The following is a 21,601-nucleotide window of genomic DNA, read 5'->3' as shown; positions in this document are numbered from 1 at the left end:
TATGCAACATTTTAAATACAACTAATGAGTACCACATCAGAGGGATAATTTAAAAAGCCAAAAAAAAAGAAAAAAAGAGCAAAAAATCCTGGTTTGAATCTTGGTTGCTCTCATATGAACTACTTTGAGAAAATATTCCTATCAACTTGGATTAATGCAGATTAATTTTTATAGTTAGTCTAGTAGAGGTGACAAAAATGAAATCCTCACAAGCAGAAGTGACAAATTTCAGTTATTAGGTGATAAAAGCTGCCTAACTAATCTCATATTTCTAAACTTTCCAGGGAGACGTTTTAAAAAACATTGCACATCTCTTTTCTTCTAAAATATTACCAGGTTCTTCCTGATGCAAGTGGGAGCTGCAGAGGCACAGGCAAGACCTCTGTAGCATTTTGGCAATTTTACCTCACAGCTGAGGCAAACAATGGCATGATTTTATTAACTCAGTTTCATACCCTCTAGGACTAAATTCTGCCATCTTCTCCACCAGACCAAGTCGTATTTGTTCTCTGCAGAACATAAACACGTTTCCATGCACTCATGCAATGCAACAAGCCTTATCGCACCTTCCTTTGGAGCATCTGAAAATCATTGCTTAAAAGAGCATGATGGGATTAACAAAAAATATTATTCTCCTTCAAGGAAAAATATAGAGGCACTAAAATGAAAAACTACCAAGGTTATGTAGGGGAGAGAAAAACAAAACAAAACACCAACATAAGCCTTACTTGTGCAATGTGTGAGATGGCCGGTCATTTTTCTCCAGTTGTCCATAGCAGCTAGTCTTTGCTTCAGGAATGAAGGAGTATTTTTCCAACATGGCTGATGCAGCTGTGGCAATAATTCCAAGGCCATCCCGCACCCGAGCTTCTAAACTGTAGTCCCATTCATCATAAGATGCTGAAATGAGTCCTGAAGGAAATTCCTTGGGGATAATTTCGGTATTACCACTAACCAGGCTGGGAACTATCCAAAAGAAATCATAGCCAGTAAGGCCCAGCGAACGAGCCTCGTCCAGTATGTAGACAGCCTCATCCTTGGAACAGTATAGCAGGATGACAGATGAATGAATTTTCTTCAGCTGAATTTGGGTCTTGGCATCTCCAAAGGCAGTATCGAGTACAATGATGTTCTGCATGTCCCAGCCCACAAAACTATTTTCCACTGTGGTCTTAATGAAATTGATGAAGTCTCGATACCCAGGGAAGGTGGTGGTCACCAAAGAAAACACGTGCCAGTCATAATCCTGCATGATCTTCAGCATGACAATGGCTTCCTGCTGGATGGAAGCCCCAAACTGGAAGAACGTGGACATCACATCCTGGAATATCAAAGACAGTGAAATATTACTATTTCTGGACTAGTCTGAAAAGAGGATACTCTAATTCTTCTGCTCTCTTAGGTTCACTATGGTTACCAAACTTTCATTGCATCAAAGAACCTTCTTAGCCTCATTTTATTCATATCATGAATAAACAACACTGACCGTCAGTAAGTACCGCAGATAATTAAAATAGTTGCAAAATAAATGACAGATATTTATGTAGCAAACTTCTGACTGTTTGGTCACTCAAAGATGAAGGCAATAAGTCAAATCAGTACTTATTGATGAAGCACAAGTTCCTAGAGATAGCTGCTCACTGTTAAGCAACCCATCTCCAGCATGTAGTTTTATATTCATCAAATCTTTAGTGTGATCCAGTAAATTCCTAGCAATTTTTAAAGTCATAACAAAAATAAATTGAAATGCACATGCTGTGCATATAAATAAATAAATAAATAAGAAGCACTATATTCCAGACCTTATTTCAAAGAGGTATTTAGCTTCTGCTTGTTCATCTGACTTTAGTGGAAGCTGTCAGACTTTGGAAAATCAGATTTATTGTACCCATACATTGAGTTCACTACCATTCATGCAACATTCAGATCACAGTCCATCGAGGCTCAATTTAGAATTAACAGAATGATACTCCAGGGACCACTACCAAGCTGCTTGTGTCCTCATTAAAGGAGGTAAGTGGAAGTACGTTCAAACAATGGCCTTAAACTCCTTAACTGGTAGCTACATTGCCTTCCTGAGGGACATAGGCTTGTTTCTAATATTTGTCTTAGGCTTTTACCAAATTCCTAATAGTTCATATAGCATAAATGAGGTTGCCTATTATTTTAATAATCATCAAAAATAGGCAACGCATCAATATATTTTGTTGACACAAATAGAAGGTTTCTATAGGTTTATTTTTGCCGTGTGGCAGTACGAGCTAAATTTATTTTTGAATGTTATAGTCTAGATTTATTTGCATCACAATTTTTCAAGTATTAAGGTATGTACAGTCAGCTATATATTTCTTTATTTTCACTTTACTTCACTATTTATTCCTGACAAGTAGTGACAACAGAACTTATGCACATCATCTTCAGGCACAGAACGCATAAATTCCTGCTGAAAGAAAAGGTTGTGATTTTAAAAACAGGATACTGATCACGCAAGATTTCCTACATATTGTTTACAGGAATAATGAATATTTTCCTAAGTGCTCTTAATATAAAGAGTTTTATGAATGTAGTTATGAGCTACTATCCTATTTTACAGTTGAGGGGAACAGAAACAGATTAATTGACTTGGGGTTCATGGCTGGGTGGTATTAAACATACAATTATTACTGAGACTAGTAACTCAGCTCTCCAAGTTCTGTATTTTATCTACGGAAATCTACTCACAGAAAACTCAGAGCATCTCTATATTTTTCATAAAGAAGGTGAGGAGTGTTATTACTTTCAGAGCCTTAAGAACCCAGGATTTTCTACAGCTTAACAGTGATACCAGTCTTATGACTGGTGTCAAACCATGAAGACTGACATCTAAGGTAACAAAGTGCACGGCCCTGGTGCTAATGAAATCATCTGCTTTGGCATATTTGTCACATCAAAGAAAGCACTCTGAATGTCAGTGCCAGGTTTCCAACGTATTTGGGTTAAATCTACAGAGGTGAGTTATGGATATTATAAAACATATTTGGGAAGAAAACTGAAATAGCAAGATTTTAGTGCTGAATGTTTCTAGGAGCAACTTCTTGGGGGGGGGGGGGGGGGGGGGAGGCAACTTTCTTTTAGGGACACTTGCAGCTGCAGAAACCCAGCACACAGAACATCCACTCAGTCAGCGTTTAATGGTTTATTTACAAACTTACTATCATAAAGTAAAGTAGATATCAAGAGGCAATACCATGAGTCCAGCTTTGGTTTAGCTTCCCAGCTGACCACAGACAAATACTACCAAGCACAGTAAAATTTAAACACCTCAGTTTTCCTCTCCAGCTTTTATCTTATCCTTGCTTATACCTGTGATATACATACCCAGATTATGCTACAAACAGTCAAATAAGTAAAATCCTTTAGAATAAAGTAAATAATTGATTTCCATCATATCCTTTCACTCTACCCCATTTATATGTATGATTTATGGCTACTAATGCAGTGGAACAATTCTTTCAAAAAAAAAAAAAAGAAAAGAAAAGAAAAGACACACCATGGTCCTTGGACACACCATGGTCCTTGGACACACCATGGTCCTTGGACACACCGATCCTGCGGGCACCACAGGGAACTTCATGAACAAGGCAGCTGAAAAGGCAGTCTTTCAAAGCAAAACACAACACATGTAGACAGTACCAAGCGTGACCTTTCGAATCAGTAAGTACCGACACAAGACTTATTTATAGGCCTGATTTTTGACCTAGAGCAGTCCCTGTCATACATTTTTCCTTGGCAATGACTAAAGGTCTCACATACAATGGACTCTGTCAAAATTAAAGGAATCTGGCAAGATGAGTAAAACACTAAAAATAAAGCCTTTCCTTTTGTAATCTCTTTGCTAGAGAAGTAGCTTAAAACTAGAGCTTTGATTAAATATTTTTTAAAGTTCACACCCATATTTCGTGCAGCCTTGTTACATAATTGTGAACATGATTTTCAGCCAAAATCAGGCAATTAATATCAACATGTGGTCAGAATGATGAAAAATAGCAATTACATAGTGAAAACATGATTTGGGGTTCAGATACAGATATGACAAGTCAGATTCTCATCTGAAGAAAGTCCATAGCTGCACTGACTTCATGTGATGCTTTTATAACAGCTCAAGATCTGATTGTATGTGTTTACAATGATTTTGAAACAGATGGAAGATTACAAGCAAATTGTAGCCTTAGGAACTTTAGCAGATATTTAAATGTCTATCAGGAAAAGATACAAGGACATAGTATCCACTTCATTTAGCCAACAAAAGTAATTTTAGTGAAGAAAGAGCAAATAAATAACAAAACTTCAAAGAATTCAACTACTGGCTCCTTAAACCTCTAAAAAGTTGTTCATTTGGGGGTTTTTAAAGCTTCACACTCTTCCCAAAGAGCACTACTATTGTTTTACTTTATAAAGCTTAGAATGTTATTACACATACAGAATTTAAGTTCTAATTTTCTACTTTCAAAAGCAAATAGAAGTAATAAAAAAGATTTATCCAGTTATTTTCATTTAGATGGTATCATGTTATCTACCCAAGCCATTGCTGAATTAGGAATCTAGATGTCATACAGGAGGCGGTGTAAATGCACGTCAAGAATGTGTTCTTTTCTCAGGGCTCCCACTTTTTGACATTTTTTTTTGAGGATGTAAGGAAGCTATGTCACTTATCCAATACAAAAACTTTTATTCGAAGAAAATTCTATTCCACAGAAAAGTCTCAAAGCACGCAAATCCCAAGACATTACATTGAGCTGAGAAAAAAATCTAGTTAGAAGTAGATGTGGAAATGATGAAATAATTTTCTGCTCATATTCCAACTGTTTTGATTTTTCTGTTGTAGTTTCTTAGATGGATTCTAACACAGCCATCTAAACAATAACAAAAAAAGCAATGAAAAGAAAGAGGAAAGAACAAATTAAAACTTTTTGTTTCCTTGTCTCGCGCCTGAACCTACAGTTTATAGCAAAATATTTCCCAAGACGTTTCATGCCATATATGAATAACCCTTCATTTGCTTCTTGTTTAAACTTATTCTTAACTTTTATATATTTGAAGAATTTTGTATATTGTATATGAAAAATTTGGCCATTACAGGAGAACAGGACTTCAGCGTTCCCATGCTCACGTACAAAACAGTTCTCTCTAGTGCTTTCATTTCATGGATTAATGCCTTTTATTTAGTGTACTCAGTCTATAAATCTGTCACTATCGTCAGAACTGCACGTTTCACTTCCCCAATTCCAACAAATTGTAGAAATATTTATCTTTAAACCTCATCCTCAGCTATTTTCATGACATGTTAGTTTCCTATCTCCAGTTTTCCATTAGATCAGCGGGGCATAGTCACAGCTGCGGCACCAGCTGAGGGAGCCCTGACAGTAGCTGTTGCCTACTAGAGGGGAAAAAAACACAATAGTTAGTTATGGAAAAAAACACTCGTGATATAAAACAGTACCTTTTAAAAAAATTAAAATGCAAAGATAGGGATCAATATAAGATGAAATCAGACTTCCACTTGGTGGACTTTTCAACTACATTTGTTTAGATGGTAAGAGCACATTATCGCAGAAGGGAAGAAACGATATGAAATATGCTTTAAAAAGCAATCCAGAGGATCATTTTAATCAGTCAGTAAGGTTATGATGATGATACTATAAGTAGGACTTTGAAGTTATCTTAATTATTTCTTACTCTATTTTACATAGCAATCTTGCAAAAATAGTGATTTTTCTCCTATTTTATGCCACTGTAGCTTAGATATTACATTTTTATAACAGTTTTAAAGCATATGATGGTAGGTCTGTATTTGCAGTGCAAACTATTTCCTGTTCCTAGTGAATTGCAGTAGTTATTTGGCATTTTTATGAAGAATGAAAAACTGAGGACCAGAGATCAGTCATAAGTTTAAACTGAATAATTTAGCATCACATAAAAAATACAGAAGAAAATTATTTGTACTAATATCAAATATAAGTAAATAATGTATCTCACAGTATAAGCGTTACCCTAGGTACCATTTTTCTTGGATTACTTGAAATGTAAACAGTAATGATCCTCAGGTAAAAGTGGAGTAAGTCATGTTTCGCTGTCGTCAATATCTAGGCTTCAGGCGTATCGTTCTTCTGTTGTGGCACTACACAGACCCATGGAAAACCTTCCGTAAATGCAAACACTGAAGTGGAGGAGCTGAAAGGAAAACCTTTCTTCCCAAGACACCCTGCACATTTCTAAACTCTTAAGTTATTAAATTACTGCCTCTATTCATTTACATTATAGAACATGCTATTCCCAACGCAAACATCTCACAGAGGCGCCCAGGGAGAGCACTCCCCCGTCATCACCATGGGAGCAATTTGGGGGGAAATTATACAAAGTGATGTTCTTTCAGGCAAAGCAGAGCAACATGCAAGCACGGGAGTAATTTACTCATCTAATTGCCAAATACCAGAAGAAACTTACTCCTCTAGAACCTGTCAGCTCTCCAGCACTACATGTGGGAAAAGACCCCGGCCCGCAGGTGTCACCCACTTGTCCCCTGCCACCCCAACTGGCTCCCTGGCCTCCCCGGGGGGAGCTGGGCCCCGGCTCGCCCCCCGCAGCCATGCTGCGATGCCGGGGCCGCTGCTGCAGAGCCAGCGGCGGGGCAGGGCCCGAGGCGAGCGCGGGCAGCCTGTGAACGCAGCAGGCAGTCCTCACCGTCCTTCGGGACGGCATAGATTTTGTCATGCTCGCCAAATCTGCCCGCATATACCTTAAAGACTCTTTGTGCTTCACCCTTTGTTACCGAGAAGATCAAGGCCATCTAACATAGCTAGAAAGAAAGATGGAAAATTTCTTACTTTGAAATTTAACTGGTGCAAACATGGGGCCTACAAGATGCCTAAAGGTAAACAGAAAGGATGAAGGGAGAACTAACTTTTTATTTTTTAAATAACATTTGCAAAGTTTGAGGCAAACTCAGGTTAGAAGAGGGAAGTATTCAGGAAGGGAGTATATTGCAGCTTTCCAATATCTGACATGTCTCCTTTTATTATTTCAGACAACAGAGAAGCAGGATTTTGAAAGGTTAGCAGTAGCTTAATCAAGCATGTTCTCTCCCATTTCTAAAGGGAGCCTATAGGGATTGTTTTTGTAGCGGTTTCTGTACTTTCAGATCATGGTTTTGCCCTAAGAACTTTGCTAGTGAACAGATTTTTTTTATATATATATTTCATTTTATACCACCTTTTGGCACATCTGGCCTGCTATGACAGTTGAAGTTTGTCATTAGTTTTATCCTTACCAAAAGTGGTTTTTGATCCTTTACGTTCTTCAAATAACATAATGTCGTGCCTAATGAATCAAAGTAACACAACGTGTCACCACATTGAAACAATGTAATTCAATTAGGGAAGGAAACTAGTTTTGCATAGTGATCATGAAATCATTCCCTGAGCTGGAGCTCACCACCTGGGTTTTCCACACTGGAAAACTGGAGGCTCAGTCTGAGCTCCTGTTCAACCAGGACATATAAGTGAAAAATGCTTTGAAAAACTGGAATGACATCAACAAGCCTGTGTTTGAACCTGGTAAATAAGACACAAAGATTCACACAAACCCAGCAGGGATATTTGCGTGGCCATTCAATGAAAGGTTTATTCACAAGATGCGTCCTTTCTGGATAATTTTCAGCCTCCGCTGTTACAGATCAGTTGAACGCCTTTGCTTGGAACGTGCTACACACTGGCTTGGCTCATTTCCTCTCCAACTCCTAAGCACTGGGAATATCTCACTGAAGGAGAGCAAAACTGGCTCAAGCGGGCCTACGAAAAGGCCGCCTGCAGCTGGCTGCACCATAACAATGTGGATGAGCAAAGGCTACTGTACAGCCTGGGGGCTGAAAGTGAATCCCGGCATGTAAGAAGCCCCCAGAGCACTGATGCCTGCAGAGAAGACAGGAAAAACTAAAAAGGATTTTCAGGTAAATAATATTCGCTTTGTATGTTCACATAATTCAATCACCCTAACCTACACAGGACATGGTGCTGAACATCAGCGTAAACTGTTAGCACTACCCTAAAATATTTTTCTGTACAGAGAGGGAGAGTTTCCTGCAAGAGTTTCTCACTTCCTGTAAGTATTTCACCATGAAAGCAAATATTGAAAAATGCAGGTGACCTAGTGCATCAACTAGTTAGCAAGAAGGATAATTTTCATGCCATAGACAATAGCTTAATATTATTGTTCTTATGTTCTTTGTCACGACTGCAGAAAAAACGTTCCACGATATTCCTATTTAAATGTCTAATTTTCTCATGGTTTGTACAACCAATGTCCTTCTGCTTTTACGTAATTAGGTTAGCAGTAAAACGATGCAAGTAAATAGTCTTCTGAAGAGCCCAGAAAGAGCCAGTTTTCCATGGAAACTGACTTTAAATTAATCATTCAGTACATCTGACACCTCAGGGAACACCTGACTTCACTCAGAGCGCTCTTGAGGGTCTGTCCTGTCACTGAAAACTCTTCAAGCAGTTGTTATGAATGACTGGAAAGCAACCAGGAAAGCTGCTGACTTTGCAAAGACCAAGAAGGCAACAGTTATGCAGATACTCCAGCACTACTGGCAAAAGTAACTGGCTTCCTGCTGCATGGAAACTGTACTCTGCCAACAATTCACATTTGGTACATTACAACAAAGTCGTGGTGAGAGAATTAGAAGAAAATGGGTCCTGTCCCTGTTCTCAGCACAGAAACAGGAGAGAGTTTAGAACAAATTGATGATGACCTGTCCTGTAGAGGTTACTCACCTGGATAAGAAGAATAATTCGTAAAAAATGATGCTATAAAACGAGGTAGATAGAAACCTCAAACCAAAACTGGAAAGTTTTAAAGTGTTGTCAACTATTATAATTTATCACAATCCAGTTTATTTTTTGGAGGGCAGGAAGGGGACTAGAGGGCCCCCTCTGGAGTCACGTTATTATGAAAAATAAAAAACATAAGTATATAAGAATCATAAGTATAATCTTTAAAAGAAAAAAAAGTAACTTTCTAGTTCTCATGGTTGTAGGGAAAAAAAGCAAAGCATAACTCCAGAGAGCGCTGGGGTGTGACAAACTCAGCTGCAGAAAACTTCACTCTCGACTCCCTTTACTTTTCAGGCTCAGTTGATGATTTTTTACAATTGGCAATATGGCAGGTCAGAATTACACTGCTTCTACTTTTTTTTCTTAAAAAAAAAAAAAAAAGCCAAAACTTTTTTCCAGAAACGCAAAAACTAATTTTGGCAGAACCACAAAAAGCTTTTCACCTGGGAACAGAAATTAAAAACACTAAGAGAGGACCTCAGTGAGCCTGTGAATTAGCCTGGCAGAAGGCCAAGACACATGGAAATCCAGCAGGGACGGATTCAGGCATCTGAGGGAAGGGTATTCCAGAACTGCAAGGCACAAGAAGTGCACATTCCAGATAACCTTCCTCTCCTAGTACTCTTGGCTCCTGGGAACGCATAATTTACCTCCTAGAAATAGAACACCCTAATGACATAGGATGAATGAAAGATACCAGGCAACTGCGTCAGCTAGGTCTCTGAAGAGAAATAAAAATCTTAGGATATAGCCTATGCAGCTCCACCACCCTGCTCTCTCAGATTCATACTAGGGCATTATTTGCCATTGTTTACATTGTTTCTTATTAGTATTGAGAAATGCATATTTTACTACCAAAACAACATGCTGGGCTATGTGGATTTTCAAGCATTCCTCAAGAGCAATAAAGAATTATCTATCAAATGAATTCATGCGTTTAGTTTGAACCATGTCTCCTCCAATAAGGCCATCAGAGGTGAGCTGCTACTGATTCATGGCCAATTTGGGGAACTGTAATAGATATAAAATCAAAAGCATTTTACAGTTAATAGTTTACTTGTATTATTTTTTGGAGTAGCTTGTTAGGTCTAATTATAAATCTTTAAAGCAATCCTGCTATTAAAAGGCACGCTTACTGGAAGCAATGTTGTACATGGGGTTTAACTGTCTGGTTTCAAAAGGAAACGCTAACAGCTAAGTTTCAGCATAGACAGATACATCTCTGACACTAGGAAAGATTCCAAGTCTCTAAGGAACTTCAAAAACACAAACTAATGAAAAAGCAGTATTTTATTTTCCCTTTTCAATGAAAATTGAAGCATACTAATGTGTATTTTTTTAAATTTTCAACACATACAAATTCTTGCTAAGTGCTCAGCCTTATAGAAATTAATGCCCAAAAGGGTTATGTAGTAAGTCTTAAAAAAGTGCAATGGCCACATTTTGCCTGATTAAGAGCTTTTCACAGCACCAGCATTATTTTTTTTTCAAAATCAGTCACCCAAATCTATCTTGCTCTTCTCATCCATAACTTTATACATATGCACAGAAAATATCATGTGCCATGCACAGAACTCACTAGGATAGAATCCAATTCATTTGACATCATTTTAAGTACCTGCTAAATTCAAATAAGTAGATTTGGTACCATTTTCCATTTAATGGTAATATCTTAGCTAAGCGAGATTTCATGCATTTACATGACTATTGATGTGGAATCAAAAAATGTAAGTTGCTTGAATAGATTATGCAAATCTTTAACGATCAGTGTTTTGCAGTAATTCATTCCCAGGGACAATTGTTCTTTCTAGCTATTTGCTATCAAAGTCAGTACGCATTTCAGTGACCTATAAGGTGATATCGAATAGATTGATTTACATATGTATCTGATACCACCAGCCTACAGAAAGAGTAATTCTGAACAAGTAGTTTAGAATGGTTGAAGGCAAGTACAATTCTCTATTTGAATTTTACATCTCATCTAGTACAAGAACAGTGCAAGAAAATCCTGTATAACATACTGCTTACTCTCAGCTCATAAATCTGATACATTTACACTTTCTACCATTAGAGGTTTAAAATCAACACCATCCAAACTTTATTAGTCCTATAAACAGAATCAAAACTTTACTGACCCACGTTCACATTTAAATACGCTACAGCCAAGAACTCAGTATTATATCCAGAATATGTAACAATTTACCACTGATGTCAGTGGCAGCTGAATCAGGCCAAACAGTCCAGTTACTTCCAGTGTGTACAGGAAGAGTGCACAAATGCCATATACTACATAAAAAGATATGCAGCATTAAATATCAATAGCAATGCCTTAAGACATCATCTCCTTATCTGAAAACATTTGGTCTAAATTGAATGCTAAAATACTTCTCACTTGTGTTGGTATGAGATGCCAGAAAACCATTAATTAAAGACATTTCCATACATCTACACCTAACAAGTAAAAAGGAAGGCAACAAACAACCTCCCCCACCACCCCCTTTCACCAAATGGTGAATATAAAACATTAAGCAAATAAAAGGAATATAAAGCCAGTTTAACTTTTTATTGTCTTGTAACTGTGTGATTTCCTTTGAGAGCCCTGGCTCATAGATTGGCCACCTCTGTGCACCTTCTCTACTCCAGCGGCACTGCACTGAAGAGAGGAGTCCAGCAGCATGAGGCCAGCAAGGGAGGACCAACAGATAGACTGCTCCCATGGAAAAGACATCTTTTAAGAGAAAGGATAAATGGAGTTCAGGGAGCGTTCAGATCACCTTTCCATGGCAACAGAGATTTGTAGGAGATCTGCAAGTAACAGAGGAAGATGATGGTAAGACGTGTGAGAATAAGCGCCTTCAAAAAGAGATAAGCATCTTGATTCCCCAAGTAGCTTGGGTGCTAAACAAGATGAGGTGAGAACTTGACTCTCCTGCTTTTGGAAGGTAAAGTCATAAATGCATCACAACTTATCCAAAGCACGTATGCTGCTTTTAAATTCTTCTAGAAGGTAGTGCTTCAAAACAGTCAAGTGTGCTCTCCTGCTCTTACACGCAATGATCTGACCTGAAGAAGAGGGGGTACTCAAGGGAAATATCATATATAGTTGTCCTTTTTATATTCTCCTCCCTAGGCATCTTCTTTGGCTTCTGGAGGATACCACATTAGACAGCTCCTTTGCATGACACAGAATAGCCGCTCTTCTGTTATGTTATATAGAATATAAACTACATATATTTTCTGAAAGTGAGTGATCAGCCTATCAGTCTAGCAATGGATAGCCTTTTCCATTTTACAGGCAGTAAGAGCAGGTCAGAAGCAACTTCAGTTACAAAATTCCTGAGATGTATCGTATGTATCAGTACTTAGACATCACCCTAGCTCAAGCCAAGAGGGGAACCAACTCTTTTTCTTAGAATGAGTCTTACTGCTAACCAGAAGCACACCAGCAACAGATGATGTTTCACTCTGACGTCCACTGCGGAATCTGAATAATCATGGCCCAACCACAACTGCTAAAAGAACAAACAAAAAAAACCCCACACCTTGCATTAAAGTAGCTGGGAAGTGTCCACTACTCAGAGCTACCACAGCCACATCAGGAGGAACATGGGACGGTGAGGAAGGATGTGGAACTCAGCTGTAGGCAGATGCAACAGTTTTCTGATGTAAGTGTGTGAAACAGATAACGACATGAGCATTTTATATCGCATTCTGTGGTGGCTTGTAGGCAACATAACATAACATAGAGATACACAGACAAAAAAAAAGTGTTGTACCTACTTTTGACTCCCCCACATGGCCCCATAATTTGTTTCTGAATCTGCATTTTCAGTTTGGCTTTTTGCTTAAGGATGAATCAACTTACTTAGTTATGAGAATATTGCACATCAAGAGATTTGTCAAGCATTATTCCTACGAGCAAATAATTTTCTGGGCAGAAAAGCTTCACCTACACATAGCCAAGTTACTGAGCTTTTTATATGAGCAGTAAAACTATGAAATAGCCTAGCTCAAGTTACTGTTCCTTAGTTAAGTACAAAGCAAAAGCAAAGCAAATTTAAAGTATGGTTTGGATTTATAGTAAATATCGGAGGGAAAACATAACTTCAAGAGAAACATTCAAAATGCTAAGTTCAGGCCCTTACAGGGCATCATAATTCTCTCTAGAAGTGATTACAGATTTTGCAGTCATACTACACCCAGTAAATGCTGCACTGCTGTAGCAACGTGAGTATCTCATTTCCAGATGTAAAAAAGCAAAAATTTGTATGGTGTTTAATACAGTGGGAAGTAGAAGACGGAAGCCACCTTTCTGAACCCGCACCATACCTTTATACTTTGAAGTAAAAGGCATAGTAACCCTTGTACTGGTTATGAATAACTAACAAAATATATTATTCATGTTGATTTTTTCATACCATAAATTGTGCTTATTTGCATTTTACAACACTGTGCATACAGCTATTACCTAAAAAGCTTTAAGACCATACAAATCAATGACTTGTATACATTCATATCAAAAATCATAATAAACTTTAGAATTGTTCTAAAATATGTAAGAAACGTGAAACCTTCTTAACTAGTTTCAGTATAGACTGCAATAGTTGACAGATTTTTTCATACACTCGTGGTGCAAGTAAATGGTAAATCCCCTCACATCCAGAGGCAACGGGAGTCAGGGCGTTCAGCAGCCTGCAGACCTAGGACAAGATGGGTACGCTCACGCAGAAAAGAGCATCCGCACAGATGTCACAGTGTTCGGAAGTGCCAGTTTTATTTACACCACTGTGTGAGTCCTGAAGAAGGTATTTACATACTCAGTTAACTGAAATAGATTGCCTATCAATAGAAAGTGTGGGTACTTGCTCATTTTCATTAAGGGAACTGTATGTCAAAGGGATTTAGATACCAATCCTTCAGATTCTGTTTTTTTGCGTAATATTAGGGTGGCTAACAAACAAAACACTTCTTCTTATGAATTGTTAAGTGCCTTCAGTTCCATATGTAAAAGATGAGGGCTCATTACATTTCAGGTAGCTTAGGTAACAGAGCTTGTTAAGAAACTTGCAATTGCAACTTAGATGACAGTATAAAAGGCACAAGGGAGTGTGCTTTGCCTTAAACTAATGTATCTTGATGTGTCTCAGTTTGTGTCTCCTGGTACCATACCCTAGTACAACAATGTTAAGCTTACAGACTACAGGAACGCTTATCTTTGCCAAATCCTCTAGAAATTGCCCATGGATCTTCTAGAGTCCAACATGTACAGTCTAAAAACCACTGAGATTTGAAAGCAGCATCCCAGGCCCTTCTGTCTAATCCTTGCTATTCATAGCACACTTGCATAACTTTCCCCCACTATGATTAAATGCCTTATATTAATAAAACAAAAACTTCAAGGTTCGTCCTCAAACTTGCCATGGCTTACTGTCACATGTTTAACTACTAAAAAGGAAGGGAAAGTAAAGCAGCAACATGAATCTTAGCAAGATACTTCACCAAAGGAAAACTCAGGGAAAATAGGTGAAATGTGGAAGAACAGAGGAAAGTTTCACTCTTAGCTCCCACTAGGTAGTTCTGGTAGTCCTTTCCATGAATGGTAATTCTCTCTTTAAAAAGAATGGGACTGCAAGTTCATCAGATGATGATATTTCATGTTAGGTTAACATATAATTAAATGAAGATGAATAATGAAGATGAACTGGATCTCCCTCTTTTGTGCAAAGAAAATGAATCAGTGGAACAAGTATCATCCTGTACTCAGGAGCAGACACAGCTTGTTTCAGATTTTTTAAATCTCTGCTAAATGTGGTGGCCTTCTGCACCGTGTATTGACAAGCTGGGAAGGAGAAGAAAAGTGACATGTAAAAATTATGCCTTACCAGCTTGATGCACACTATTCCCCACAAAACAGAATCATTCCCCACACAAAGCTCTTTAGGAGACAGCTACCTGACTGGATAAAAGTTAGTGAGATCTGTGATTCTTCTCAGTGGACAGACATTTGTTGCCACAATTGCAACAGCATGTCAGTTCAGTAAAAATCTCAGAAATAAACAGAAACAAGGTCATGTAGAGGAAGCTCCATTCTGATCCTCAATGATTTCTATGGGAGTAAATTCGGTTGCTCAAGATCAGGACAAGAGCATGTACTGGGAACAAAAATTTCACTGCAGGACATGCAAAGAACAAGTGTTCGTGTTTGTATTACCAAGCACACGCTGCAGGGGATGGCACAGAGTCCCATAGCGTGCATAGGTTATTCTCTCAGCGTCCTTGCACAGGGCAACCTGGCAAGGACTTCAAAATCACTGAGCTACTGCAAAGGACCTTAGAAAATAGTAATGGGGGAAAGGAGCATACAGCTATTGACTGAAAAGTGAGCAGGTTCATTTCTGTTCATCAGCACGAGGGTGGTCAAGAAAGACAGATGTCAGAAAGCATTGCATGAGAGGAGTAATGGGGTGTCCAAGTACCTTCTGATCTATACAAACACCTACAAACACCTTGCTAAGCATCCCACAAGTATAACTGTCTTCCACAACACTGCCTCAGAAAGGCATTTCTACTGACAGCTCAGCTATTTCTAACACATCCTGAATTAGTTCTGCTGTCCAGAGCTGACACGGGTCTAGAGACAACATTCAGCATGCTGGAGACATCATTAGAAGTAAATGAATAATAAAAAACAAATAGTGTCCCTCATGGGTGACAGCAGATATTTTATTTCACTATTTGTGGATTGTATACTATTAATAAACATGTGGACATTCAGTGGTTCTTGATAAATCACCGAATCACAGAATGTCTGAGGTTGGAAGGGACCTCTGGAGATCATCTAATCCAACCCTCCTTGTTCAAACAGGGTCACCTAGAGCTCACTGCACAGGACCCTGTCCAGAGGGCTTTTGAACATCTTCAAGGATGGAGACTCCACAACCTCTCTGGGTAACCTGTGCCAGTGCTCTGTCACCCTCAAAGGAAAGAAATTTTTCCTCAGGTTCAGATGGAACTTCCTGTTTTCAGTCTGTGCCCGTTGCCTCTTGTCCTGTCGCTGGACACTACTGAGAAGAGCCTGGCCTCATCCTCTTGACACCCCCCCTTCAGATGCTTATGCACGTTGATTAGCTCCCCCTTTAGTCTTCCCTTCTGCAGGCTGAACAGGCCCTGCTCCCTCAACCTTTCCTCATAGGAGAGATGCTCCAGTCCATTATTCGTAGCCCTTCACTGGGCTTGTTCCAGTAGCCATATTTAAAATATTAATATGAAATTTTTACCAATTTTAAACCAAATACCCTTCCTTTGAAGACATAAACAAATCCTGTGTCACTGAATTCATATTCACCTTCAAAAAATACCGAACGAAAAAAAAAAGAATCAGCTAGTAAGCAGAAGTAATACATCGTGACAGATGACCAGATACAAATCACAAACAGTTAGGGGAAAGCCTTATACAAAAGCCCATTTTCTGGAAGTTAATCATCTTTATTATTAAACTAAGAGCAACATGATTTCAAATAGCATCAACGAGGGTCAGTAAAAGTCTAACTCACTAAATTACAGCAGTAATTAACCATTATTCTTAGTAAGGTAGCTTAGTCAGCAATAATCATCTCTCTACTGCTTCAGATTGCATTTGCACAATGACTGTTTTAGAAAAATGTGTTTTCATAAAACACATTCAATAGCTACTGTTCAATAGCTATCAATTTTCAAATATATAATAGGTTTCCTTTGTGATAAAGAACACAGCCTTAGAATAAGCAAGCATAACTAATTTCCTTGTAAAATATGAACTTCTTCCTTCCTGGAAGACTTATTTTACGCCAGTATTATGTAGAATAATTTAGCACAGCTCATGCTAGAATACCACGCCTAATGGAAATGCCTTCAAACCATCCGAACACAAATAGTTTCTAGTCCCCTCTTGCAAGGCATCAGGCGTCTGGTGCAAAAGTTGTTCTACTGCTATATATGAACAAAAATATGTTATACATGTTCACATATATATATCATGTGACTGTACTCATTCTGTCTCAGTGTACTGAATAACATATGATCTGATTGTGGAACAAAAATTAGGTAGATTTGGAAGCCAGTCCATTTAGAGCAATGAGATCAACAAGTTTTCTCTGTCTATAAAAGGTTTTCCAGAGCTGAAAAATTTGCAACTTTTAATGTAGTCTAATAAAAAAAATTCAAATCAGTAAAATATATTACATGTAGAAGTCTGTACACTGAAAGAAATCTGCACACTGAAAGAAATCTGCACACTGAATGTTTCCATCCCCATGAAGATAAGTAATAATATTCCCTCTAAGAGATTAAAAGCACATTTTACTTTGATTTTACCCAACCAATCTCATAAAGAAGTTAAATTTATTATTATACAGTCACTCCTTAGAAACAAAATACTCTATACTAGCATTTTCATGCTTGCTATGAAAATATCAAGTTAATTCTGGTGATTAGTTAAAATATTCTATTTGCTTGTTCTATTAAGAATTGTTTTTCTTGTGGCCTCATCTAAACCTCCAAGACAGAACAGATTTTATGGGGCATTCATGAGCAAAATTCAACATAATGCATAGGCTGAAGTATAAATAAAAATAGCATCATTAAAACAATGTACAGACGCTTGGTGCTATGGTAGGAATAAGCACAAAGGGAAAAGTATCGTCCACTTGACAGAAAGGATTCAAATTATTACTCAAAAATGAGACAACTAAATCAAAACGAGAGCACGACTGAGCAATTATGCTAGTACATATATTGCTGCATTTGGAGAGTAAATGGATGCATGAGAAAGATTCTCATTAACTCATTCATATAAATTAAGATACAATGAGCAGAAGAATTTGAGGAGACAGAATGCTAAAAATGATCATAGTTTCTTCTGCAAAGAAGCAGAAGAGAGATAAATGGGGCCTGACTGCTAATATTGCTACATGAGAAGACATGGTCATCCATTTGTTTTCTTTCAGATAGCTAGTTAGATACACACCAGTGCAATTATGAAGCCTGCAACTAGTCGCACAGAGTCCCTTATGCATATTCCTATTGATGGATGTGAGGTAGTCTCCAAACTATTCCAAAACACTTGCAGTTTCCTAATATCTTTAAAACACACCTCTTCCTCCCTACATACCCTTCTGCATTAGCTGCAGATGATGTTTTTATGAAGACACAAGTACCTTTACTGCAAAGCTGAACGATTAAGACTAATTCTCGACCAGTTCAAAAAGATGGGACCCATGCACTTAAAACTCCTCAGAATATCCAGAGAAGCTCCAGATATTCGGTTTCCAGCTTTAGGATTGCACTGCAGGCAGTGAATATGTACGATGCTTTAAATGTCACAGCTGCCTCACATGTGAAGAATTAGTAGAACTGGATCCAAAACACACTACATTCTGGAAATACTGATCTATGCATATGTATGAGAGGGGAGGAAAATAAATAAATAAACAAAAGAGAAAAAAGTAGGTCTGCTGAACAGAAAGCAGGTTGTCTGTATGAAGAAGCTGAGCTGCCCTAGAGTGGATCCACAGAGGGGACCACATTACAGGTCACTCCTGTCCACGGCTGCAGACTGAGTGCTCATCAGTGCCTGAAGTTTGTTAGACGAGCTCATGGAGCACAAACTCCTGGGCAGTTTTCTACAAAATGAATCCACTTGGAGCACTCCATGACTGCTCTGCCACGCCACCCAAAGCACGGGTAAGTTGAGTCAACAGGTAGATCTGCCACAGAAGTAGTGCTCCTGATCCAAACTAAAAGATCATGCAGATTCACACACTCTAGTATGAAAAATTTCCATGGGCAATTCTTGAGAGTAAACACAACATAAGAAAGGAGGAAAAGAAGTAAAAGTTTGGTTAGAGAATGGGATTCGGTTGGCTGTATACTCATAAACCAGTTTCAGTTATTCCCTTCACTACACAAATCAGAGAACTCCACCTCTTTTATGCTCATCATCTGCTTTTCAGAGCCCTGTTTCTACAGACTTATATTATGGTCTCATATCCGCCAAGATCTTAAGGTATATTTTTGCAAGGGCACGTTGACCAATTTCTATTTAGCCTGCACTAGTTTTAAAAAAAAGGAAGGGGGGGAGGGGGGAGGACAGCACATGACATTCAAATAACCACTAGGGGGAAAGCACAGCAGTCAACATTACCAACTTATAGCTAACTGCGAAACACCTCGTTTGAATGGAACTTTCTACAAATTATGGTAGTCCTTGCATTACTATTTGAATTACCTTTATGTTCTCAGCAAGGGGGGTGATTCAATCACTAGAACTCAGAACTAACATGTTAGCTGCTAATCAAAGTTTGGGAGAGCACATTTCCCTAAGGCCTCCTGCTTAACTCATTTTGCCTTTGCACGTGTTCTATACTCCAAAATCTACAAACTGGAAAATCCTGTAGATCATGAGTATAGATAGCTTAGTAGACTTTGCTCTGATTTCTCTGCCCAGTGAATGATGGTTAGTGTTAAAAACAGCTGTGTTTAAAATTATTTAACCCATTTTTCCCATTCTCTCTCTTCTCTTTCTCCTCCAGTTGGTTACTTGTGTTGGCAGCTGCCACCCTCATGGTGCAGCTGGCGGAATGATTCATGGGAACACTCTTTGGCTGCTTCAGCACAAAATCAGTCAGGCTGGCATAAACAGGCTTCTGGGCCTTGTTCATCTTTAATGGCCAACCCTGCACTGGAGTAGATGAAGAGTTCGAGGATCATCAGCTCTGCCAGGGCAGGAGTCCCTACGAGGGGCAGCATCAAACACTGCAGGGATTGGAGCAGGGCAAGCAGGCTGGAGTGAAGCAACTGTTTCTGCAATGATTATTTGATTGTAGACCTCGTCTCCTACTACTAAAATGTATTAAACTAGTCTACAGCTTTCGTAAAGTTTAGGTTAGACTTAGAGATTGGAATGACACAAATTAAAAAACACTAGTGCTTAGAATCTCGCATGCATTTATAACAATATAAATTAAATACAAAGCACAAATTTTACCTCATTCCAATCTAAAAATCAAATCAGGCAGACTATCTCAAAATCACATGTCCTCCTACATAAATTGATACTAAGCATTTATATTTTGCATCTCTGAGTGGTAAAATTAAAGGACTGTTTGGAAATATGGAATGTAGGTTAACACTTAAAAGTTATGCAAGCTTTCAATTTTTATTTAATGCAGTTTTTGCAGGTAATATATTACATATCATCTGTTCAGCCTCATCCTGCTTTACACACTAATTGAGTAACACCTTGGCATCAACAAATAATTATTTCATTTTGTTTTTCCTGACCAATGTATAGATATGACATCATCTGTTCATATTCTGAGCAGATAGTCCGAGTAGCAGTGTTTTGAACTAGAAGACAGCACAGGTCTTTTTCATTGCCCTTTGAGACTTCTAATTTTGGCCATGCAGACTCACATAAAAAGTGTGCAGAAAATAAAGAAAATTTGGACTTTTAAGAACAAAGACTAATGATGCAATTAATGAGTCAATGCAACCAACCGAACATGCTCAGTGAACTACATCCTCTTATTAGTATATCAAGAAAATAAACCAATACTGCTTCCACCAAAACAGATCACAAAATGCCTACCAGCTTCCAAACAAGCACTGGCTATGGCTGTGATATACAGTCCTGACAGGTCATCAGGCATGGTTAACTTATTTCCTTCTTGCCTAACAAAATGTTTACCAATATCCAATTAATGTGAGTTATAAATAAGTGACATCAGCTGACTGGAGTTATAGGACTAAAAGTAAAGACTATATAGGTACAGGAACCTCTCGAACAATCTGTTCCTTGACCAAATTCTCCTCCTCTAAAGTTCCCTGACCAAGTTCTGCCTTCTAAATGTTCATAAAGTTGTTCAGGTTCATGTAGTACTCTCTCACTCTTTTCCAAATGACATCATTATACACATTAAGGTACAGTTGTATCCAATATCTGGAGACACTATAATAAATTGCTCTGTTTGAGAACAGATTTGTGGATTTTATTTCTTATAATAACGACTGAATATGAACAATATAAATAGTAATATGTATAATATAAAAAATGTGCATATATACACACAAATGCCCTTACATTTATATACATATACTCATATACATACATCAACAAAATATTCCTCATGCTGTACTGACTCCAATATAGTAAGTGACGCCTTAATAATTGATAAGTCATTTGAAGAAGCTAAGAGACCACAGCAGAGCCGAAGACATTTACTTGTCTAGTCATTAAAAGTTTAAATATCAGACTTTATTTTAATCAAGAAAGTTTTATAATACCAAAACTATTTCAGTTATTTTCCACTAGAGGACAGGTATAATGATTTCTATTTCACTTACTACCATAAGAACATTATGTATAATTTACCTATCAGCTGAATTAAGCACTACAAGAACGACACTAATCTAAACTGATGTTTTGAAGACTTCTGATGAAGGTAGCAGTGATAAAGCATTTTGTTTTGCTTTTTTTTCCTGAGAACCCAGCTCATGTTCTGGGTTCAGCATCCATTCCCTCTCCAGCATGGACCACAAATCCTCCTCCTATCCCAGTTCCCTTTCCACAGTCCTGCTGCCTTCCAAGTTTCTTTTCAGATTACACCTCAGACTTGCCAAGGCCATTTAAAATTAATGAAGGTGGACTGGCTGAAATTTTCTTCAGGCTACAATTCTTCCACAGTGCTTTAATC

General features: G+C 38.1%; 1 protein-coding gene across 5 annotated transcripts in view; it reads right to left on the bottom strand.

The window, feature by feature from the left end:
- GRIN2A (glutamate ionotropic receptor NMDA type subunit 2A) overlaps positions 1–21,601 on the bottom strand; it is a 199,706-nt gene that overhangs the window by 89,450 nt on the left and 88,655 nt on the right. For all 5 annotated transcript variants that reach the window (XM_068908620.1, XM_068908623.1, XM_068908624.1 and 2 more), the window contains one exon: positions 729–1,321. In XM_068908620.1, coding sequence (XP_068764721.1) covers positions 729–1,321 — 593 coding nt within the window. The remainder of the gene's footprint in view (positions 1–728; positions 1,322–21,601) is intronic.

This window comes from Struthio camelus, chromosome 15, assembly GCF_040807025.1.
Source record: "Struthio camelus isolate bStrCam1 chromosome 15, bStrCam1.hap1, whole genome shotgun sequence".
NCBI lineage: Eukaryota > Metazoa > Chordata > Aves > Struthioniformes > Struthionidae > Struthio > Struthio camelus.
The sequence above is the reverse complement of the archived record's forward strand: the minus strand, read 5'-3'. Positions and strand labels throughout refer to the sequence as shown.